This window comes from Aptenodytes forsteri, unplaced genomic scaffold (assembly GCF_000699145.1).
Source record: "Aptenodytes forsteri isolate BGI_AS27 unplaced genomic scaffold, ASM69914v1 Scaffold349, whole genome shotgun sequence".
In the NCBI taxonomy this organism is placed as follows: domain Eukaryota; kingdom Metazoa; phylum Chordata; class Aves; order Sphenisciformes; family Spheniscidae; genus Aptenodytes; species Aptenodytes forsteri.
This window is the reverse complement of record NW_008794452.1, coordinates 4,434,483-4,458,388: the sequence shown is the minus strand read 5'-3', so window position 1 is coordinate 4,458,388 and position 23,906 is coordinate 4,434,483. Positions and strand designations below refer to the sequence as shown.

Genomic DNA, 23,906 nt, shown 5'->3' with positions numbered 1-23,906 from the left:
CATTTACAGTCTCAAGTTTCTTACACTTTTTCATTTCAAAATAGCGGCTGCAGTGAGGCAAAATGCATGCAATGCTTCAAGGGACCAGCAAAACTTCCCACTCATGCTTTCCAACTTGTCCTCTACAAGGAGGCGCAGTTCCTCCCAGTTTTCATTTGCTTTTGTGCGAGAGCTCAGGGAACTCCTATCAGCCTACCTACAGCCAGCGAGAGACCCTTCTTTTAGATAAAATACCCGGTTTACAAACCAACTGAAAAAGTCTAGGAATTCTGTTAAGGTTATTTTTTGTTTAGAAGCCACACAAACAAAACAAAACGCATCTTAACGAAGAGGAAGTTAAGAAGCAAAGCCAGAAATGCAATGATTAAAAAAGGGGAGAACTTTGGAGCTCCCATGAAACTTGGACCTTTCTCCCCTAGTTTAAGATGCCAGTTGGCTACTGCTTTCCAAAACTGCCCATTCTGTGCAGGGTAAGGTCAGAAATACATTGCAGATAAAGGACAGAGAACACTCACTATGTATAAAAAGCAAATTCATATAATGAAATCACTGCACAGGCACATGCACTGTAAAACTTTACATTTTCAGATAAACTTAGGTGATACCAGAGTCTTATGAAGAGAAGGTGTATGTGTGAGTACATGCATAAAGACATACACGTGTACTGTATTGAACTGCTTGACATTTATACAATTATAATCTTACAAAGACTCTAATCTAGAAGTCATTTATATTTCTAAATATAAATTATATTCAACTATAGCTCTCAACTGTTTTTATCAAAAAGATTCAGAGCCTTAACAGGCAAAGAAATTCGTTATGTTGTGGAAAATCTGATGAAAAAGCAAGGAGCTTCTCAACATGCACTTTTTAGTAATGTTTATCTCTTTATAACACAGGTGGTATGACAGAAAAGCAGCCATTCACGTTACTGGTTTTGACCCAACTCTTCACCATCACATCCATTCAGGACAATGCCTGAGGAGACTTCATGTCTGATTCTTTAAGATAGGTGAATTAAATTTATCTTTTCCAAATTTCCATGTTCCAAATTCTCTGGAGGATCGTTTGCTAGAGGGCAACCTTCTTTTTCATGCTTCAGGGGGAATTTAAAAGTAACATAACAACATTTTCTGGCTCCACCTCAGTTAATTCTCATGGGAATCCCTACACGCATCAGTAAATAGATAAGCAGGATTTCCTAAAGCATGCCACGTTGACCTAACTCTACTACACATGAAGTCCCATGCTTCAGTGAGAACAGAGCTATGACAACAATGAACACATTAGAAAATCCCTCCTATAGCTTTCAGATAGATGTACCACAATGTCCCAGCTGATTATACAAACTACAGGTATCACCTTCTAAAATACAAGTCTGTAAAATTACTTATATGAAGGTCTAGCAGACAGAATTACATGCTAGCTACTTGAGGTTGCTCAGGAGTTAACTGGTCTATCACTGTGTGAAGATGTTAGTAACTAAATACAAGAACTTTGCCTGGTGACTTACCCGGATTCCTTTGTCACCAGGTAGACCTTGTAAACCCTGAAATACATCAACACAAAAATAAATATTTTAAAATAAGTAGGCCCCATTGTATTCCCACTCAAAAAGGAGAATGTGTGCCCAAGAGTTTTGTTTTTTTCCATTTGTACCAATTACTCTATGGTTAAAAAACCCCAGAACTTTTCCAGCAGACAACCCCCTCTTCACTTCCATTAGACCATCCAGGCTGTAATACCACTACTACTCCTCTAAGGGTTCTTCAGATAAAAACCGAACTAGTTTAGAGAATGCAGTCCCTGAAAAAAGCAGCAAACTTCCTTTTTTGTGTTAAACAACGAAGCAGGTCCATGATTACATAAAACTAGAGTTCCAACACTGGCCCCATTTCACAAAAAGTAATCCCAAACAGTGGAAGTAACCTCACGGAAGGCAGCTTTTGTCACTGCAATGACAACAGGGCCTTCTCAGACAGGTGGAAGGCAGATACCCAAGCTAGGGAAAGGCAAATGGAGCGGATGCGCTCAAAAGCAGCGTTTTGGAACAAGATACATATCCTGGGAGTCCCACGCAGTTCCTTTTGGTAGTTTGAGGACCCAGGTGAATTAACAGTTTCCCTTCAGCTTCATCCACCTCATTCTGAATCATTGCTCTGAAGCTACTGAGCTCTTTCTGTTGCTCCCATATTGTACATAAGCTTGTAACTTTGCTTCTTTGACACCTAACCTAGCTGAAATTGCAAATGCTATATTACAGCAGCGTCTTAAGCTATCAACCACAGCAAGGAACCAGGCACTGTAGATAACAAATCCCTAGTACTCCCATACTTACAGGAAGTCCTGCCGGCCCCATTGGTCCTACAACTCCAGGATCTCCTTTACTGCCCTGAAATGGAGACGAAAGAGTAGAAATTGTTACGTTCCTATTCAGTACAAATAGGCAGCACAGCAGCGGCTACGGCAGCACTATAGAAGAAAAGTAAAGGATGCGTTTCAAAGCACCTAAAAACCCCAAGGATGAGATACTGAAAAATCAAAGAGGCCCAGCTGAGGGTCTTATATGCACAAGGAGACAGCAGTTCCAGCTCTATAAAAACCTAAAGCTTCTCTATCCCAGGGAGCTGTGGTATCTTCAAAGAAGTTACAGAGCATTGGTCAGTTCTGAAGCAAACTCACCCTTTCTCCTTTTGGTCCTGCTGGTCCCGAAACCCCAATTGGTCCTGGAGTACCCTGTAGTTGTAGGAAGGAAAACACATCAGGATGTTTTTATTCTGGGGGCCTCATTAAAACCAGGAGACACTGCTGCTCCTTTGGAAAAAAGCACAGCTGGGAAGGACAGTCTGGTGGTGGAAGGCATCTAGCACCACTACAGCTTTCAGTGTTGGTGGCGATGGATTTGAAGTAGTTGTTATAGGCAATTTGAAGAACATGGGAACTGCTACATTAGATCACACGAGCACCATTTTACAAAGCCTTATTTTTAATTTTGAAGCTATCTCTTGACAATTGTTGCAGCAGGCATTTCTACCAGTTCCAGGATTTTTTCTCTCTAGTTTGTATCAGACAAGGCTGAAAGCTGTAGCAGAATAAAGGCCATTTAGATATATGATAAGCAATTTTCTTTTTCTTTATTTCCTTATTTTCTTTTTTTCCCCCTGGAGTCAGTTGAGCAAAAAATGAAAGAGCTTTGTTACTTGGTGGCAGGCAGCCAGTCATGCAAGCTGAAAGACACATGCTGCAGAGATGAATGCAGATGCATATATACACAGATGCAAACTAAGAGGGGTATCATTCAGTCCCAGTCCCTCTGTTCCCTTTTTGCCATTTATGTCACTCCACCAGGCTCTCAATCATGCTAACAGGAAAACCCAGTCTTTTTGCTAACCCTTTGACACAGGGGCCATCTCCCAACTAGCATACCAAACCTACTTCCCAGTGTTGCTGAGACTTGCTTGGGCTTTGGGAAATCAACCCAATCAAAGCTTATCTTTAATGTGGACAATACAGCAGTTCGGCAATAGTCCTTCTGGCTAAGAAAAAGCTTCAGGCACTTTCAACCCTGTATAGACTCCTTGAACTTGTTGTGGAGTATTCCCTGTTGGAGGGTCTCTTACGACTCTCCTAGACCACATTCTGCAGTCTAGATAAAGTATAGCCTTCAAATCCGTAGTGTGTAGTACACCCACCTACATAGTATAGATAGGCGTTTACCTTCCTAACCCTACATCACATACCTTTAGATTGGCAGGAACTTTGCTAACCATACAGGCATTGATCTACAATTCTTTCATGGAGCCTCGATAAAGGGATACTTTTGAGGCCCATTACCTGTTTTGTGGGAAGAACAAAGGAGGAGGTTTCTGGAACAGGGAAGTCTTTTTCTAACAGCCTTAGAAGAAGGGTCTTGCACTTTTTAATGTGAGCTTGCAATCCTTAGTCACTAAAGTAACCCCTCCGAGTTGAGTAGGATGACTCATACGGATCAGGAGAGCTTTTCAGGCAAGTTTAAGATCTGCAGAACATAAGTGGAGAGGTAGTCCATGCAGCACACAACTTCAACGCTATGAAGGAAGTGAGGAAAATCAGACTTTCCTTAGATCCATGCACAGGAGTTCACATCATGGAAATCTTAATTGCCTGCACATATGCATCATTTTAAGATCATTTAGTGCCATGAAATACATTGAGATCACACCTGTACATTTATAAAATTAAATCTACAATTTCCCAAAACAAGTGAGTGTATAAGCTGCCATTCAGATTGTGTTCAGAAGTTGTACAGCAGCTGAATTATTTCCAGTTACACTGAGGAGAAATTGCTTTTCCTTTTTAAATAGCCAAATAGATTGTACATGGGTGATGCATGATTTCCCAAGAGAGATTAAAAATATTTGGCCCTTATTTAACAGCTGTTACCCAAGAATAGCAGAATCGTTTGCAGAACCAGGTTAGCATTACTTGTCTCATTCTGAATTTGACAGACTGAGAAGCTTAGGCACAAGGATTTTATTTCCTTCACATCTCACACTGAGTTAGCAACAAGAGGTGGGAATCTTGCATCTTCCTGCTCCACTATTAGATGTATATATTAGATATACACTCTCAGATGTATATATTAGACTGGAACAGACACCACTGCCCCCCACCCCCAGGTATCCGGGACAGAAGGAAAGCACATTTGGAGTTGCTGAAGTCACATGGCATTCTGCTGCTGAGAGGTGAAGGGCTAGTCCTGCTTGCAGAAGGTCTTTTAGATGCAACTTCTCCTCGTGGCGAGATGCTTACCAGGCTATGGAGAGATACCTGTAAGCATACCCGCAACCCATGGCAATGTAGCCTTAAGTGCTGTGTGTGAAAACAACGCACAAAGCTTTTCGCTCACAGGACAAAACACACTGGCATTATTATGCCTAAGACAAAACTGAAGAGCTACTGTTGTGAAAAGGCAGCAAGCAAGGCTACCATGGAGAACAACAGGATGGAGACCCCTCCCGATAAAGAGGACAGGAGAACAGAGCATCATAGAACCATGCAGAGGTTTCATTCATCTTGTTATTGAGACAAAGTGGAACAGATAGGCTGTGGTCCCAGGATCCAGTCTGACTCAAAGTATCAAAAAAGACAAGTATGTGACATCACTTCTCAGTCTAAGTTACCCCCCCCTCCCAAGCCTGCTTTGGAGAAAAGAAGGTTATTCCTGGTGTAAACAAGACTCTGGTGGAAGAGACGAGACAAATCACGATACTGGGGAGGAGGAATGTAGGGTAATGGAGAAATGGAACTCACCGGTGGTCCAGGCCTGCCGTCTAAACCTGAAGCACCCTGAACAGACGGGGGAGGGTTAACAAAAACAAGGCAAGAGGAGAGGGGAGGAGGGTGAGGGGGAAAGGAGAGGGGAGGGGAGAGATGAGTGAAGCAGTGACTTGAGACAAACATATGCTTGCAATAAACAAAAATTAAGATCTCAAGGACAGGTGATGGTACTTACAAGCAAACCAACAAAAACATAGAAACACTGAATACATATAATGTTGACCTGCAACTTTCGGATCCCCTTAAGAATGCAAATTTCCCTCTCTTAGTGCCACTAAGAAAACCTCTGAGGAAGAAGCTGCTCTGTGACAGGTGATGAAAAGGCCAATGTGACAGTGAAGTTGAAACCTGCATTGCCCTAGTGGCAGGCTGGGCAACACAGATGAGACACAAGGCTCAGGGGCTCAAAGGCCTGTGGTCACAGAGGCATTTGCAAGCAGTGCAGAGCCATCAGCAGTTCAAGTTCCTACCAACAAACCCAGGTCCTGTAGGTGCACACTTAGTCAGCTGCAGGCTTGCTCTACTCTACATCTCTTGGCCAGAGGAAGAGGTGAGGAGCCAGTTGTTTGGAGGTTTATAAAACAGGTGGCTCATCTTCCTATGTCACCAGAGCAGACTTACACCAGATTGAGATTAAGTGGAACTTTTCTGTCTGCTTGGCTCTTGCCCTGAATTTCCTCATCCATAAGACCGAGCAGTGGTTCTGCCCAAGGCCCATCTAGCCCAGTGTCTTGTTTCTGACAGTGGCCAGGAGAGAAAGCTTAGGTAGACTATAAGAACTAAATACTGAGTTTTCCTCCACTTGAGTATGACAAATTCCTCAGCTTATTGGCCATACAGAGAAGCCCAAGGCTACTGCAGACAATCAGTGCTGAAATGTGCTGAAAATTCTGGCATGATGTCAAGCCCTAAGTCACACATGAAAAGGCAGCAGATACAGCTGTGGGATTTTACAGTCTGTCTTTGAAATATTTCAATACCTGTTTGGCACTTATTAATACAACTGCATTTAGTTTGACAGGCTGAAAACACACTGGATCAGGCATGGAAAAGCTTATGAAGAGAGTTAGGTAGCTCTGAGGAGGGATACAAGGTCCACAATATCTCTCTGGTCTTATTAACAGCTCAGTAACTGTGCTTCCTAGTTGGCCAGCTGCTATTGTTGATCCAAACACAAAACATTTCTAAGAGGACACTTCTGAGCCAGTCTTCCCCCCCTCCACAGCTCAGGAAGAGTTATGCGAGAAGCCAAGGGACCCTGGTTTCTCATTGGGCTCACTGCTGTAGGAGAACCAGCTAGCACATTCCCTGCCACACTGATGAGCTTGTCAGGCTAATTGCTGGGGCATCTTCTGCTCAGACTGTCACAGGGACCTCCTTCCCCTGTCCTGATACCACACAGACTTGAGGGAATAACCACTTACACAGAAAGCTTCCATTTGCATTTCTCAGGGCAAAATGGGGACTGGGTTTTTACTTCTCGCTGCTTCACTGAGGCACAATCCTTTGCATTTGAGCCTTCCGAAAGCATCGCTTTCTCACCACTGGCTCTGCACGGAGCCACAGTGAATACACTCATGATGAGCTCACTTGAGTGCCTAGAGTTAGACGAGATGCATCAAGGCCCTGGAAGGTAACTGCTATATAGCACAACTAAAAGAGGAAAACATTTTACAGACAAAGACACACACATTTCAGCCAAAGTCAGGGACAAGGGATCTGGGTGATCGAACACAGGCTGACAAAGTCACACAGTACACAAGATGCGCTTTGCAGTGCTTGTTTCCAGGCAGTAAGTTCAGCAAGCGCTTTCTATGAGGAGAGAACTTGGGGGCTGGCAGAGCAACTGGGTGGGACTCAGTTACCACTAATTCATTATCAGCTGTCAGCTGAGTCTCAGACAGTGGGTGAAGAGGCTTTTAACAGATATGACCTAAGAGCTTCACAAAGTCTTCAGGTTCTAAAGCTTCTAAAGCTCCAGTAGCTTTTTCATAATTCTGCCAAAATTCCTCCTTGCTAAGCTAAGCAGTGCACTAACAGTAGTCTAGTGTGACTGAGTTCACATACAGCAGGGAACATAGCAGGCTTCTACCTCATCAGGGAAGGCATTGATTCCATTGCAGAAGTGATAAGAAAGTATTGTCTAGTGAAGAAGCTGGATGCATTTAGAACCACCAAGCTTTTGTACTAAGCCTGGCCCAGGTGACAAACTGCTGGGAAGGTGTTTCCTTTTCCACATCCTTTTGACTTCTGTTTCTGGTTTTGCCCCATTGTCCTGAAGTGCAAAGAACTCACAGGAAAGCTACTGCTTGTTTTTCCCAATCCTGCCAGAAGCAGGAAGAATTAAAGTGATCACTGATCTATTTAACAGATCTAAAAGGTGAAGGTTCTGTACAGAAATTGAGGCTTTAAGTTTAAAAAGCAAAGGCACAGTTATTTATAGATCATCTCTTTCTTTGACTTTACGTATCAAATCCCTGCGTGCATCTCCTATTGAGGGATCTTTTTACAGCTGATATAAGTTTGGCTCATAAAGCGCTGCTTGCTTCCTGGATACTTACAGGTAATCCCAGTGGCCCTCTGTCTCCTTTTTCACCCTGGGCACCCTTCTCTCCTTTCATTCCATCAATCCCTGCTTCCCCCTAAAGGAAGGACGGAGCAGAAAATAAACCCACCGTAACACCACTTATATAACAAACATTCCTCCCTTCAGAGAGCGCCGAAGCGGCAGAGAGAATACAAGAGGCAGTGGAGCAATGCTTTAGCCTGTTTCTCAGCCCAATCTGAAGAAAATCAGTATCGGTCAAATGACCTTTGTGTGAGCACCTGTTTTAAGTCAATGGCAGGTAAGAGGAGATTCAGGCCCAGTGGGTAAAGATGGTCAAAGGGGAACTGAGCTCACTTCTGTGTTGCTCTCCCTGCTATTGCAGGGAGTGTCAGTTAAATATAAGTAACCAGAAGTTATCTGACAGGATGGTTTAACATTTTAAGATGTGGATTCATTGGAAGTGAATGACAGGTGTCTATAAGCTTCGAAAAAAAGTCATACTGAAATATTTTTGGAAAGACTTTTGTAAATGCAAAGGCATCGATTTCAAAATTTGGGAAAAAGTGTCATCATTCCTTTTCCAATGGTATTTTTTAAATTCTGTATTATAAACTATAAAGCAGTATTAAACAAAATACTCCTTTTTCATAAATACAAAATGCAACCCAAAGCTTTTTTCCCACCACACCTGTTCATAAGGCATTTTAAAACACTATCTTGGTTGCATTTTGAAACAGAAGTGTCAGAAGAACCAAGTTTGCACAGAAACAGTAAGCCTGCTTGCCGTACTCTTCTACAATTCTAGGACAGCACATTGCTGGCTCACTCTACCAGCATTCTAGTTTCCATACAGCCATGTGTCACTGCCCTACAACACTATTTGGCTCGAGCACATACCTGGAAGAGTTACTTACTTCTGACATGTCTGCAAAGGGTATAAAATGCTCAAGGCTCTTCCTCGCCACTACTGAAAGCCTCATTACAAAAAGACTTACTGCAAATTGCACAGATGGAACAAAAACTTCCACACTCAGGACATCTCAATGCACCTGCTAATTAAGCCTACATGGATCCTCTGTTCAAGAAGAAACTGGTGCAGTACTTCCGCTGTCTATAATGCGGTCTGTGCTGTGCGAGACTTTCACCTGCATTTGTCTGGCACATATTCCAAATACAACTGCACCTTATGGAAGTTTCCCAGACACGTGATAGCAGTGGCTAGTGAGTTAGAGACAAGCAAGACAGATAACTGTATCTGTAATCAACACCTGGAGAAAAGATGAATCAGGATAAATATACTATTCCCCTTTAACATCCAAATAGCACTGGTAACCAAATACTAAGCATAACCAGAAGAATTAAGACACTTTCCACATTTTCCAATCTTTGCGAAGAATGTCAGAGGAAAAACACAGCTCTCCTTGAACATTTCCACTCAGATATGTTTTCATCTAGGTACTGTTTTATGGCAGGCAAACCAATGGTGCAGGCTGAGCATAAACACATTTAGATGGAGATTAGAAAGCTTCTCATCACCAAGAACAGTGAAGTTCTTGAGTGGCTTTACAGCAGAATTTACAGGGTATAGAACCTGGCTAATTTTAAGCTAGAGCTCAGTCACTTAGGATTGTATGACAGGCTGTCCATCCCGCTGTACAGACCTTCACCCTGCAGACAAAGATTTCAACTACATTCTCATGGGAAGATTTCCAAGGGCCAGTGGCTTCCCACTTCTCTGGGTGAAAACTGGAGAAAATGACCAGTTTTCTGGGTCCTAAAATGAGAGCTGCTAATCCATTTCCTTCAAGAAAATATTCAGAAGTATTTGTCCTCTTACCAAGACAGTAAATAATGTTTGCAAGCTAGAAGGTTGTTCAGAAAAATTCTTGCACCTGGGACAGTCTAGTAGAATTTCAGGATGTAAAGTTTTGCAGCCTTACCTTCGGTCCTGGGAGGCCCTGAAGACCCTGTATTTGGGATGAGAGACGAAATATGAGTAACGTTTAAGGATGTGCTTTAAAATCCAGGTATCCCAGTTCAGAGTGCAGCATAGAGCTTTCGCTTTCTGACACACTGAGGGCACAAATGCTTAGCCCAGAGGCCTCTTTATTCGTGTAAAGGGCACTTCATGTACTGTTCTCATCTGGTAATGAGGAGGCTCTCACCACGAACAACCTGGCAGTGGGCCAGGCTTGCTACTAAGACCATTTTTGCAGTTAATCCCTTTAATCCCATCCATCCCCTCTTGCTACCATCTTCCCTTTCATCTCAGACTAACATAACCTTCTCTCTTTACCTACCCAGCCCATCGTAGCTCTGACCTACCCTGGGGGATGGTTCTGGAATCATAGAATCATTAAGGTTGGAAAAGACCTCTAAGATCATCGAGTCAACTGTCAATGCAGCATAGAGCTTTCGCTTTCTGACACACTGAGGGCACAAATGCTTAGCCCAGAGGCCTCTTTATTCGTGTAAAGGGCACTTCATGTACTGTTCTCATCTGGTAATGAGGAGGCTCTCACCACGAACAACCTGGCAGTGGGCCAGGCTTGCTACTAAGACCATTTTTGCAGTTAATCCCTTTAATCCCATCCATCCCCTCTTGCTACCATCTTCCCTTTCATCTCAGACTAACATAACCTTCTCTCTTTACCTACCCAGCCCATCGTAGCTCTGACCTACCCTGGGGGATGGTTCTGGAATCATAGAATCATAGAATCATTAAGGTTGGAAAAGACCTCTAAGATCATCGAGTCCAACTGTCAACCCAACACCACCATGCCCACTAAACCATGTCCCTAAGCGCCTCATCTACACGTCTTTTAAATACCTCCAGGGATGGTGACTCAACCACTTCCCTGGGCAGCCTGTTCCAATGTTTCACCACTCTTTCAGGAAAGAAATTTTTCATGTCCAATCTAAACCTCCCCCTGGCGCAACTTGAGGCCATGGAAGTGATACTAAGCCTGTTCCTGTTTCAACGCTGCAGTGTTTCTGGCTGTTTTCTCTGCCCAGAATCCTCCCCAGCCATTTCCCATTCTATCTTCATTCCCAGTGCCTTGCTCCTCAGGTGAATCACTCAAAACTTACTGGAGGTCCTGGTGGGCCTTGGGGTCCAGGGGGGCCAGATATCTAGAAAGCAATGCAAGAGAAGTCACTGTCATAATCTGCTGCCCTCAGAGGTGAAGGGGAACTGCTCAGAGGGAAGGCAGGGCACAGGGTGCAGCTGAGCTCTGCTGGGCTTGGAAACCTGGACTTCCCCTAAGGACTGCATTAGGAAGTGGCAGCAATCCAGGACAGAGAGGCTGAGAAGCAGCAACAGGACTCTGGGGAGGGTTATGCAGCAATTGCAGAGATTTAGGAGGAAGGAGAGCAGTGATTTTTTTTTCAGAAAAAGGTCCACTCCCACTACTCTACCACTGTTCCTGCAAGGAGGCACAAGGTCAACAGCTAGCAGCTGTTTCAAAGATAGGAAAGAAGGTGGCTGGCTCAACACACGCAGAAAAGTATTGATAGCCTGTGGGACTGCTTGCTGCAGGGCGCTACAAAAGCGAGGAGTGAGCTTTGAGGGGAGGATAGACAAATTCATGGAGCCAAAATCTATTGCAAAATATGTATATGTAGATACATGCAGGTATTGTTCAGAAAATCCCTTTACCGCAAATGCTGAAGAAAATATTTGTTATGCTTTACACGATCTTCTATTCTTCCCTAGGTGTTCAATATTGATTGTTTGTCGTGAGCTAGATTGTTCTTGTGTAAAGCAAAAGCAGGGCATCAGGAGCTAGAGGTGGCTGGCAATTCAGTCCCACAAGATGAGGCTTGCTATCCTCAATGAAGGATGTGTGTCATAAGAGGGTGAGATGTGTTGGTTTTCATCAGCAGCACTGCTGCCAAATCATCCCTCCCCTACTGCTGAGATTGCAGAAGGAAAGTGAGAAAGGTGACCTACCGATTCTCCCGGATTTCCTTTGTCTCCATGCTCCCCAGGCTCGCCCTTCTCTCCCTGCACACAACAACAGACCCTGTCACCACCAGCTGCGCTCTGGAGTCTCGCTCCTTCAGGAGCCATCTGTGAACGACCCGTATGTTGAGAAGCAGCTGTTCCCCAAAGGAGGAATAGGAACATACCGTGTATTTCACAAACAGCTCACCTGAGGCTCTCCTGCATCTCTGCTTCCAGAGGAGACACCCTACAAAGAGGGAGGCCTCCAGGAGTGGTATCTCATGGCTGTGCAAGGGGAGTGCCACAGGACTTTGCTTGCCTTTCCCCTAACAGTGGCCTGACACCTCTCTGCTGCACTACAGCCTCTAAGGGAGGGAGCACAGCAGGAGGGTTGGCAACAGTGCCGTGCTGCCAGCAAACTAGGCGTCTCGGTTGACTTAGCTACGCAGGCCCTGCAGGCAGCTGCCAGAGCCAGAACCTCCAGATGGCAACAGGAGCAGATGCCCAACTGGCCCCGTGCCTGCTGCTGGAGACCTGACCTGATGGACATTTGGTGACACCCAAACACCTAACTCTAAGAGGTAGGGGTCTGAAGCTCCCGAGATACTCGGCGCTTTGGGGAAAGAACTCTTGTGTGTTGCTCTACATTGTTTTCTCTTTGCCAAGCAGGAAAGAGCAGCCTGTCTTTTTCACTCTTACTGTCAGTCCTGGAAGTCCAATGGGACCCGGCAATCCTGATGGTCCTGGCATCCCTTGGTCACCTCGTTCACCTTTCTCTCCAGTGGGGCCATCAAGACCCTATGGATCAAGAAAGATTTGTGGATTTTTTGCAAGACTAATTCAGGCAGACATAAGAAACATCATTGCAAGAGCTAAGACTGGTTCTGGTCATCTCAAGAACACACTGGAAACCCCAGACAACCATCAGATGCCCAGGGAAATGCAGCCGTCATTGAAACTGGACATGCAAATGCCTGAACATCCTCCTGTCATTGTGGATGTGCCAGTCCCCAGAGCAGGGATGAGGGACTGCTTTCCTGCCTCCAAGTTCTGCTCACGGTTATGCAGTTTGCTGGAGTCCGTGCTAGAAATCACTCCCCAACAGCTAGCTGTTGTGACAGCAAGAGTTTTATCCTAGTAATCTTGTAGAGAGGCAGAAGCTTGTTGCACAAAACCCTCTTGACTAGTGCTAGGGACACAGAAGTTGTGGCAGACTGAAGCTGGGAGACTGGGCACTCTGCCCCAGTTAGTGGCAGGGATGTAACGGGTACCTCAGCTGCCTTGCTCACAGTCAGGCCTGCTTGCTTACAGTGGCCTTTCAGTTTAAGCAATATGCCAGTTTAAGCAATATGGCAGGTAGCAAGCTGAGGAAGTGACACAGTGCCCAGACAGCAGGGCAGGCAGCTGGGGACAGCCACTCCAGCAAGATGGACAACACATCTGCCAGGGAGCCAAGACCTTGCTTCTGTATTGGTACACTTCATACAACAGCGATGAGGTGCCTCCAGCACCCACCTCTGAGGGCCTCCGAGATATCCAAGAAGTCCCAGGGCCTTGCCCCATAACCTGGATAGCCAGCAGTGCTCTGAGAGGCTTCAATTTACTCACTGGTGAGCCGGCTTGTCCTGGCTCTCCTTTATCGCCCTTTTCTCCTGTAACCCCGATATGGCCTGGCTCTCCCTTTATTCCAGGTGGTCCATCCTTTCCTGGCAGTCCATGAGGGCCAGGGGGGCCCATTTCTCCAGGCTTGCCGCGTGGTCCCTAAAAGAAATCCACACAACACAAAGTGAAACATTTACAGATAAGAGTAAGGTTACTCCTGCAGAGCGACTCCCTGGCCTGGAGCCTCTTTCACTGCTCATCCTCTCACTTACAGTAATGCCATTTGAGGAGCCATGGGCAGCACAAAGTAGATTTGCCATGCCATCCCAGCTGCTCCTTGTAAGTTAGAACTTTGATAAACCATTAATGCTCATTTTTGTGAAGCAAAATACTTTTTTCCCCTGTGGGAAAAGCAACTGTGCAATGTCAGTGACAGAGGTGGAACATACTAACTCCAGATAAGACCACTGAAGGAAAGAGCAATCCACAGAGGCACCGTGTCTTACCTTTTCTCCATCATGGCCTGGAGGACCTGGCAAGCCAATTTCACCCTGAAACACAAAATTGTTACGTTGGCAGTTTGAAAGCAGCTATTCTGACTCCTTCTGTGTGGCATTGTGATGATGAAGGGTAGGCATTACAGAAATAGTCTGCAGGGACTCTGGTAACTAGTAGTCACAGAAAAAAAACCCATGGAAACCCCTGTTGAAACAATACATTGTGTGACTGCCTAAGAATTTCACCAGCCTTGTTTATCCTGACTGACGGTCACGGCCCCAGTGCTATAACATAGTCCCCAACCAACACAATCACCACACAGAGATCAGTTCCCATAAGATGCTTCCTGAAGGGGAGGACAAGTAGAAAGGATCCTTCATTTTTCAGATAAGGCATTATCATTGTGGGAAAAGATTTTCAGGATATCGTGCATGAGGAGGAGTGGTAGAGGCCAGCAGGACAGTCTGATAGTGCTGGTAAGGGAGAATAGGAGCACTGGGGAGGGTTGTGGGGCGGAATTCAGCCTGGACCACTCCTGTGTTTCCCTTAGCTCTGCAAGTGCTGAGCTAAGCAAATACCTTCTGTCCTGGTGGCCCTGGAGGTCCAGCCACACCTGGAAGTCCTGGAGGTCCCTAGATAAAGAAAAAATCATTTTCAGATTATCAACAGGGCCTTTATTTTCATGTTTTGAAACCAAATAGCTCTTCCAAGTTTAAGGGGAAATCGCAGGGGAATTTTCCCAGGGACTCCTAAAACTGTATTTGCTTGGGAAGCTGAGCAATGGAGAGTCCTGAGAGAGCAGCACACCAGTCCAAAGTGAGTTGTAGATAGAATCTTAGAATCGTTTAAGTTGGAAAAGGCCTTTAAGATCATTGAGTCCAACCGTTAACCTAACACTGCCAAGTCCACCACTAAACCATGTCCCTAAGCACCTCATCTACATGTCTTTTAAATCCCTCCAGGGATGGTGACTCAACCCCCCCCCTGGGCAGCCTGTTCCAATGCTTGACAACCCTTTCGGTGAAGAAATTTTTCCTAATATCCAATCTAAACCTCCCCTGGCGCAACTTGAGGCCGTTTCCTCTCATCCTATTGCTAGTTAGTTGGGAGAAGAGACCGACACCCACCTCGCTACAACCTCCTTTCAGGTAGTTGTAGAGCACGATAAGGTCTCCCCTCAGCCTTTTTTTCTCCAGACTAAACAGTCCCAGTCCCTCAGCTGCTCCTCATAGGACTTGTGCTCTAGACCCTTCACCAGCTTCGTTGCCCTTCTTTGGACACACTCTAGCACCTCAATGTCTTTCTTGTAGTGAGGGGCCCTCACTATTTATAAAGAAAATGTATTTCTTTACATTTTCATGGAAGAAAATGAAAATTACCACAGCCATCTGCTCCTGAAACTGAGGTGAGCTTAATAAGGTTTTCCCTTCCTATCTACAAAAGTATATTTTTAGAATAGACATCATAGGAAACACTGTACTACTTAGATCCCAAGCACAGCTTAAGCAGAGCTAAATGGCACTAGAATTTTGAGCAAATTTCCTGATCACTTTTGGCAGTTACCACTTTAAGGAGACGTAGGGAGCAGTTTGGCCTAGCGAGTGATGCTATGATGCTACCTACACCCATTTTGTGCTGCCCTGTCATACTGCATTTTAAAAATCCATCTTTTTTCCTAACCAGGTTTCTTGTCCTGAGAAGCAAAATACAGGGACACTTTTTCCCTTATTTTGGCTCAAAATAACCACTTTGCCTTTGTCTTCAAAGGGCTCATAGTCACTGCTGTTTTAAATGATTGGTTTTGTACAGGACTGTTATGTCAAGTTATACTTACCAATGGTGAAAATATGTCCTCCCCTCCCATCACAGAAGTGTCCACCACAGACTGTCAGTATAAACTTTCTTGCAAGGCACCCAAGGCCTCCTTTTTCTCTGCTTTGGTCAGCCCCCCTTTGCTCTTCTCTGCCCCTTCTGAGCAGTCCCTGTTCTGAGCAGCATGTATTACCTCTTAAAGCAGAGAAATAAAGGGCCTGATTATAATTCAAGTGCCAAGATCAGAAGGCAAGATGAGCTCTTCCTTCAGCTGTCAACTGCCCCAACTTTAGCTCCCAGCAGCAAAGGGCAAATGTTTTAGCTGCACCTAAATAGTTGGGCTGTCTCCTTAGGATGAACATATGGCTACTTGCTTAAAACCACACAGCAAAGCTAGGAACTCACCATCAAGGCCAAAGTTCGTATTTCCTAGAAAAAAGTGAAAAAAAGTCAAAAAGGAAAACAGCCGTTTGAAAACTAAGCTTTTTTCTGGGGGTGGTTTGTTCTCCACTAATGTAACACTGGCCCAAATGAGCAAGGGGCCTACAAAATGAACAAAAGCAAAAAACCCAGCTCGGAGTCCCATGGAGCTGTTATTCTATGATTTCTCCTTTTTCCAAGTAGAACCCAGGCTAACCCAGAGCTGGGCACAGCTGCTCACTCACTGCACACCATCAGCGCACACTTCTGAGGAAGCTTTGCAGTCCTTTTATTCACTATCTACCCCAAGCCACGGCCCACTCTCGAGGGGATTCACATGACCTCTATGTCCACACCAGCATTAATATATCGACTAAACAAGGTGCACACGTATTTACCAAAACACTATATGCAGTGAGCCGTGGGATGAAGGGGACTATGGAACAACCAAGTGCTTCCCTTCGCTGCTACTGCCGAGGAAGCAGATCTACATTGTTCCCGGCTTTCTGCATCCCCTGGGAAACAGTAAAGCACCTAGCAGTCACCTCATGGGACAGGAGGGCAGTTGCTCACCTGGAGAGCTTCACTGATGTTACCATCATAGTCCATCATTTCATCCTTCCCAGGCTCTCCTTTGGGGCCCTGCAAAATACCAGATCTTTAGCCAGGGCCTGAGGATCGCCCTTCTCATGAGGTACTCAGAGCTGAGTACTCAGTGGTTCACCCTGAAAAAGGGGTCCCAGAGGGGCCTGTTTCATGAGCCTCCAGTTTTTCACTTATTGAGCAAAGCTCTTGAAAACACATTTTATAGAGGAAACACTACCAAAGTGTAGCCAGACAAGCCCAGATCACCACGCCATGACCATCAAAGCTGGCAGGTCTGATAAGTGGTGAAGTTGAGGCCAGAATGCAGGAACTGGGTTGTTTGACTGATTGTCAGACTTGGGCATGCACCAAACACCCTCCTGCTGCCCTTTGCCAATATGCCAAGGGCCTGACTTCAGACTGGGGTGTCCAGACCCACCTCCTCCTACAATCGAGCCAAACATTCACTCTGAGGTGGCTCAGAAGACTTTTTTCCCCCTAAGGTGGGGGTGTCTTCTGATGAGGGTATGGAGTGGAGGAATGGCCTGTCTCAAACTTAGCCATTGCCCAGCTATAAGCACTTTTAGTGATGGTGAAAACATCTGTCAAGAAAGCAGAGGCCCAATCTAGACTGTCAGTGTGGTCCCACTATCCTTAGACCCCTTTGAAGGGCCAAAACTTTTCAAGTGTTAGTGAAGGGACACCTACCCTTGGGCCCATGGGTCCCTGGTCTCCCGGTGAACCAGGTTCCCCCTGTAACAAGAAGAACATGCTGTTAGCAAAGTCTATCCCTTCACTTGCTTGAACTCCAGAAATTGTTGTTCTCTGCTAGTCCTCTGAAACAGTCTGGGACTAGACAGCTCAGTTTTAAAATGCTCCTTTTCAGGTAAGTTTTGTACATGTAGGAACAAGTTTGCAGCTATTGAACCTGGAGCTGGGTTGTGCAGAAGCACTCTGTACCTTTTCTCCCCGTGACCCTGCAGCACCAGGCCGGCCAACATCACCAGCTTCTCCCTGAGAGAACGAGAAAGGGAAAGGGATGGGTTTGTATTGCATGGAGGGGGTGTGACTCCACTGCTGGCTTTGCATTTCCAGGAGGAAGAACTGCACCAGCCAAGTGCCCCTGCCATGCCCGCATCTCCTCAGGTAACCCAAATCTCCTGCCGTGACTTCACACAAGCTGCCCTTCTCTTCTACCCAGTGCAGAGGGAGTATTCAGCATGAAGAAAAGCACCCAGTTCAGACCCAAAGTAAGTGCAGAGGAGGGCTGTTCCAAGTACATATGAGACAGGACCTCAGATTTAAGTGTTCTTGGTGTCCTTCACCAAGTGGCAGGATTTTACTGCTGCTGCTCCTTGAGAAGGTAGAAGAGGAAGGGGAGAGGAGACTTGGAGGGCCTCCGTCCTGCCTCCCTGTGTCCACCCTGCCTCAGGTACCACAGGAACTAGAAGCTGTCATTGATTCTGAGCGACTGGTTTCTCACAGAGCCTAGAGGGGAGTTATTTGAGCACAAGGAGGGTATTTTCCTCCCAGAAACAGTTTACAAATTCTCTCACCTTCAGCATTTAAAACAACAAAACTAAAACACCCTGCAGAACCCCATATCCCTTCAGCAGGTAATCAGAGGGCACAGATGAATGCAACCTTTGCCCCTTCCTACACACTTTGTGCTGGGCACAATCCCTCACACCACACAACTCACTGGAGGAAAAGATACTCACCTTTGGTCCAGGGGGCCCAGGCAGACCTGGAGGGCCAGGTTCTCCTTTACCTCCCTCCAGGGCATTCTCAGCGTTTCCTTTCTCTCCCTGTTTGCAAGGAAGAACAAGCCACGTGTCACAGTTCAGCCTCTCCATCTCTGTAATTTCTTTTGCCAAACTGTTGGCTTAGAGAGACAGGGCCCAATACAAGGTCCATCAGCTGGCCTCCTGATAGCCCAGAAACATCACTGCTCCAGAGCCACCAGCTGCCCAGGAACCAGGCCAATATAGTTCTGCCTGGGGGCTCCACCTAGAGCCCTGCCAGCAGTCACAGCTATCATCATACCTTTGGCTGCAGTGCTGCTGCTCAGCCCTTATTCCCCAGGGCCATATAAAGCTGCCTGTGGACAGACCTCATCCCCCAGCCTCTAGTTGGAACACAACTGTTTTCTTCTACTGTTGAAATTGAGCTGATAAAACCACCTGACGATGCTTTTTTTGGTATGTCTCCCTCTGGAGCTGTGGTCATCAGCCAGATAGTCAGCCTGCAGACCACATCCTTTGCCCAGAGCAGATACAAAGGCAGTAACAGGAAAGCTTTGTTTGCACCGAGTTGCCATTACACCCTCATCCTTTCCTGAGATGGCCACTGTCGTTCAGTGCACTGTCCCCTTTCCCAAAGGAAAAGCACCTTGTGAAAGACTGACTTGAAAGGTATGATTTCTATCCACATCTCAGAGCACAAGGAAAAAGCCACAGCTTCAGAGCTTAGCTTTAGCTGACATGCCCTTGGTCTCTCTGAGCACAAGGCTACTCTTCCAACCCAAAGCACAGCAGTGCAGCTCCCAAAAAACTCATCTCCTCCTCACACGTGGATCTTAGAGCAGAAGGGAAGCTGAAATGCCATGTTACATCTGAGGTCATGCTTTTAAAGGGGGGCTACTGGAACACGATTCCCTCGTCACTTTCCCAGGACCACAGCCTCCCCCTCACTGCATGAAGGCACGCAATTCCTCACAAAAAGGCATCCTTTTTGTGACCCTGTCACATCCCTGCCTGGGGTTTCTTATGCGACATCCAGCTGAGCTCTGCAGAACGTGCTGCTGTATGCTGCAACAGTGACCTAAGCGCACAGCTGGCACAGGAGGGAGGAAGAAAAGGGGATGAGAGTGGCCCCCCCAGAAAAATCAGAGAAGATACAGACCTTCGTGCCAGGGAGTCCAGGAAGCCCAGGGTCACCAGCTCGTCCCTTCTCACCCTGTTGGTAAAACATACATGGTCGGACTGACTCTGCAGGCTCTCTGTCCTGGAGGATCAGCCAAAGGATGAGCTGCTCCTCATCAAACCCTCTTTCCCTTCCCCAAGGGATTTTATTTTAGGCACAGACAAGGCATCCTCCAGCAGCACCTGCCCAGGCCAGTGAATGTTTTCTCCTGTCCCTTTGACTATCTCTGCACATCATTACCATTTCTCTCCAAAGGAAGGTGAGTGGGAAAGGCATCCAGGAACCCCCTGTGCATCTTCCTCATCACTCTGGTCTGCTAAACCCTTTTCCCTGTCAGCCCTTAAGCACGAGCTCTCCCCATTCCACACATCCAGAGAAGTTGTTGCTGCCCAGGGCAAATTTTATTTGGAGTGCAGGACTTTCTCTGTGCCCTGATAGAGTTCAGCTCTTTTCACAGAAATTGTCTACTGCTTGAGTCCATCCCGGTTTTCACACCTCCTCATTACACTGTGAATTACACTGCTTTGCTTTGGCAAAGATCTCACAACCAACACTCCCACACCTCTCCCAAGGGCCATTTCCTGTTCCCTAACTTCAAATCCCAGTCTCACCATGTTCTTAAAAAAAAACTCAACAGTGCAGTGCCTCAGTTAGTTAGCAGCCAAGCTCTGTGACATGCAGTGGTGGTGAAAAGCAGTGAAAACAGGAGTGGCAAAAATGGCAAAGACAGAAGAGGATGGTGTAAAACCCCTGATACAGTGCCTAGAGAGCAAGGCCTGCAGGCTGAGCTGCGGGAGGCACCATGGAGTATGGAGGATGCCAAAGGGCAGTGAGCAATGGAGGGTATCCAGCACCCAGCATTCACTTGGTGAAATGACTTTGCTTAGTTCACCATGACATCTGGGTCATCTTTTGAATATTGGGGCTCAATTAGTGGTCTGTATGTTGAAGTTAAGTTCTATCCAGCTGCTAAACCCATGGATTCCAGCCACAGTGTCCTGTTCAGGCGTTTGCATTTTGCCAGGACAAAGACTGATATCAGAGGTTTCTGTTACCATGAAGAGATGTTTCAAATGCATCATCAGAAAAAGGTGTGTTCTTACCTGCAGTCTTCACACCTCACACCTTAACAACTTGTACAGATTACAAACAGCAATTCAAAACCTCTTTCCCCCAGGAGGTGCCTAGCTCTCTCCACAACAGCAGCCCACCAGATCAGCAAGGCTAGCAGAGTTCCTCTTAGTGCCACACCGTTGCCTGCAGAGGCTGGTGTCACACACCAGTCTTGTCAGAGCTCAAGGGCACACATCTGACATGCAGAGGGGACTTGCATCAGTGCTCCAGGAACAGACATGCACTAGTGGCTCCATGGAAAATAATTAACAAGCAGCAATCTTTTTTTTTTTAGGCAGTTCTAGAGTGCAGTGACCCCTTTCTCTAAGGTAATTTGGCCTCCAGCCACCTGTAAGGCCCCCAACCAGCTTTCCTCCCCTGCCACAGCATGCACATTGCTGCTGTAAATTAGTGCTTCTCTCCCTGGAAAGAAGGAAAACATTTGCAGGACTTCATGCCCAAAGAAAAGGTTTGGCCTTTGGGGTTTTTGTAAGAATATCATCTCTAATCCTGTCCCAGGCCTCTGTGAATCCCTGATTCTGCCTTGCTCAGCTTTGGTATCCTACTTTTCATTCAAGGACTAGTTTTCAGTACACATGCCCGTAAGGGCTACTGAAAACATCCTGTGCTGCCTGAAAGATGATGTAAAGAAGCAGATTTCTTGAGGAAGGAGGTCAGATTACTGAATCCCTGTTTAGGGTGTTATTTCTGGAGTCAAAAGATGCAGCACTGTCCTTAGTCGTTCCCAGGACAAGATGACATCCCAGGCATCTCACGCTGCCCTGCCTGCCACTGGCCCCCCACCTCCTGCAAGCAGGAACACGCAAACACACTTCACCAAAGGGGGCAAGAGCCAGAAAAGGACACATAGTTCCCCGCAAGCAAGACAATGCAATGCAAAGCAGGCTCCCGCCAGCTCCTGCTCGCAGGGAACACAGCACAGCACTGCCAGGACACCAAGCCCAAACACACAGTGTCCTACCCGCTGCCCCCTCTTCCCTGGCAAACCTGGGGGGCCCATCCTCCCTGGGACTCCAGGATCTCCCTTCGTGGGGAAGAAAAGAGACAGAGAACGTGTCTGTTACATGGCTGTTGCATACTGTAACATAACCCAGTGAACCTCAAACAAGAGGAGCCAGCTGTTCAGAAACCAAGCTGGCTGCTTAGTGACGGAGAGCGATGGGGTATTTTTGTACCATGCCCACCACAGGAACTCAAACCAGGTCACGCTACACTGAGACAGGGGAGACTGTGCAGGGCAGTTCATACGGTGCATGACAGAACAACCCCCTGCAGTAACATGGGAAGACTTCTGGTGGACACAGAAGTACTGGGAGGCAGAACGGGAAAGGGAACAGGGAGAGGGAACATACTTGCTAATCAAAGTGTGCTGTGCATATTTTGTGGAGTAGGGAGAAAAGGAGGAAAGCAGTTGGAGATTATTCCCATCAACACAGACATGAGCAGGAGGCTGGGAATCTGTTTGCAGTATGGTCCCTCTCTCGCTTGGCATCACTGTATGCTACTACCATTTTGCTTACACTGGCAGGTGCCATTAGGGCCTCGATTTGGGCACTGGGAAGTACAGAGCCATTCCTCAGCTCCCTCGGCTGCTCTGGGAGGGGAAAAAAAATAAAATACACAAACAAACCAGAAGTGCAGGCTTAGAGCAAAGCCTTCTGAGAGTACCTTTTCTCCTGGAGTCCCAGGCTCGCCCTGGTGAGGAAGAGACAGGAAAATAAAGTGAAAAACCAGGAGAAGAGAGTACAAAACCTTCTACAGCTATCAGAGTGGAGGAAAGACCATTCATCTATGGAGGCCTTGGGCTTGTAAATAAGGGCATGAGGATCCTTTAAATGCATATTATTATTTGTTCCTGGAGCTTGTTTTAACCTCATTAGCTAGCTCCTAGGCTGCTGTAAGAAACCAGCAAGCCTCAGACAAGAGGCTTTTATGAAACTGAGGAACCACCTTGCAGTATTTCAGGAGAAGGTTTACCAGATACAAGAGAGCATAGTAAGACAAGACTCCTGCTGGCATTAAGGAATTTGCCTACTCCTAGCTCTGTGCGCACAGGAGCAGAGCAAGGCTGAAGTTGCAGCTGGGGTAGGGGGGAGGCTGTGTTGATACGGGATCAATGTGGCACCAAGGAGGAAAACCCTCCCCACCAGCCCTGGAGATAACTTCTTTATTTCTGTCTTTTTTTCCCCAGCAGCTGGAGGGAATCAGGACAACAGGTCATTGTCTCATTATGCATCTTGGATCCCCGGGGTAACTTCTAGCCCCCTAAATCTGCACCTGGCCCTTTGCTCTGTTGCCATCCCCACACTGCTATGGAGTATCACGAGTTCACCAACCTCTCTGCCCAGAGAGGTGCAGAGAAGCAGGGGTGCTGCTGGAGACGGGTCTAATATCTCTGCCAAAAGCAATAGCAGTTCTGATATTCCCCTTTAGTGGGAGCTGTCCGACCATTTTCCCGTGCCTTGTGCTCTCCTAACTCCAGCCCTTGCTCTTAAACGTGCCCTACTTAAGCCATTGCAGTGTAGTGAAAAACTGACCTTCATCCCTGCGGTGGCCATCCCAGGAGCGCCCTGGCAGAGAGAGGAAAGACAGGAACACCTTGTTTGAAATGAATCGGACACAAACTTTTAAAAACAAAACAGTATCAGCCAGGTGGAACTAAAAAGGCAAAATCCACATCTTTTCCTTTCCAAAACTCAGAAGTAATGCTGTAACACCACACAGCACGCATCCTCCTTCCCTGTGCAGGTCATTCACCTATGACAGTGGCTCTGCTTTCCAGAAAGCTTCTCCAAAGGCACACATCATGAGCACAACCCAGTCAAGACAACCAGATTTACACACACACACACACACCCCTACCCCGGTTTTAGTCCTGCAAGTGAATCAAATGCCAACAAGCAGAACAGTGTCAAATACCTGAGGAATGCAAAGACAGACTGAGGACCAAACACCCAGGTCAGCACTTGATCCCAGATACATCAGCTCAAGCACCCCGAGAAGGACCAGCTCGTACCCCAGAGCCTTGGTCTTGCTATTTCCCCTCATTCTGTTTTTATCACAGAAGACAAACCCTGCAGTAAAATGTTTTCAGGAGAGCTCTGAAGCCAGCAACCT

The 23,906-nt window shown here is 46.4% G+C and overlaps 1 protein-coding gene across 1 annotated transcript in view; it reads right to left on the bottom strand.

Moving 5' to 3' along the window:
* The window catches only part of COL13A1 (collagen type XIII alpha 1 chain), a 99,107-nt gene that overhangs the window by 12,187 nt on the left and 63,014 nt on the right, over positions 1-23,906 (bottom strand). Inside the window, exons 18-38 of the mRNA XM_019474922.1 lie at positions 23,327-23,359; positions 22,458-22,484; positions 21,751-21,813; positions 19,635-19,688; positions 18,452-18,538; positions 17,691-17,744; positions 17,439-17,483; positions 16,719-16,787; positions 16,131-16,154; positions 14,492-14,545; positions 13,922-13,966; positions 13,422-13,574; positions 12,513-12,611; positions 11,820-11,873; positions 10,958-10,999; positions 9,808-9,834; positions 7,881-7,961; positions 5,293-5,328; positions 2,683-2,736; positions 2,339-2,392; positions 1,514-1,549 (exon numbers count right to left, since the gene is read on the bottom strand). Of these exons, the coding sequence (XP_019330467.1) occupies positions 1,514-1,549; positions 2,339-2,392; positions 2,683-2,736; positions 5,293-5,328; positions 7,881-7,961; positions 9,808-9,834; positions 10,958-10,999; positions 11,820-11,873; positions 12,513-12,611; positions 13,422-13,574; positions 13,922-13,966; positions 14,492-14,545; positions 16,131-16,154; positions 16,719-16,787; positions 17,439-17,483; positions 17,691-17,744; positions 18,452-18,538; positions 19,635-19,688; positions 21,751-21,813; positions 22,458-22,484; positions 23,327-23,359 (1,191 nt within the window). The remainder of the gene's footprint in view (positions 1-1,513; positions 1,550-2,338; positions 2,393-2,682; positions 2,737-5,292; positions 5,329-7,880; positions 7,962-9,807; positions 9,835-10,957; positions 11,000-11,819; positions 11,874-12,512; positions 12,612-13,421; positions 13,575-13,921; positions 13,967-14,491; positions 14,546-16,130; positions 16,155-16,718; positions 16,788-17,438; positions 17,484-17,690; positions 17,745-18,451; positions 18,539-19,634; positions 19,689-21,750; positions 21,814-22,457; positions 22,485-23,326; positions 23,360-23,906) is intronic.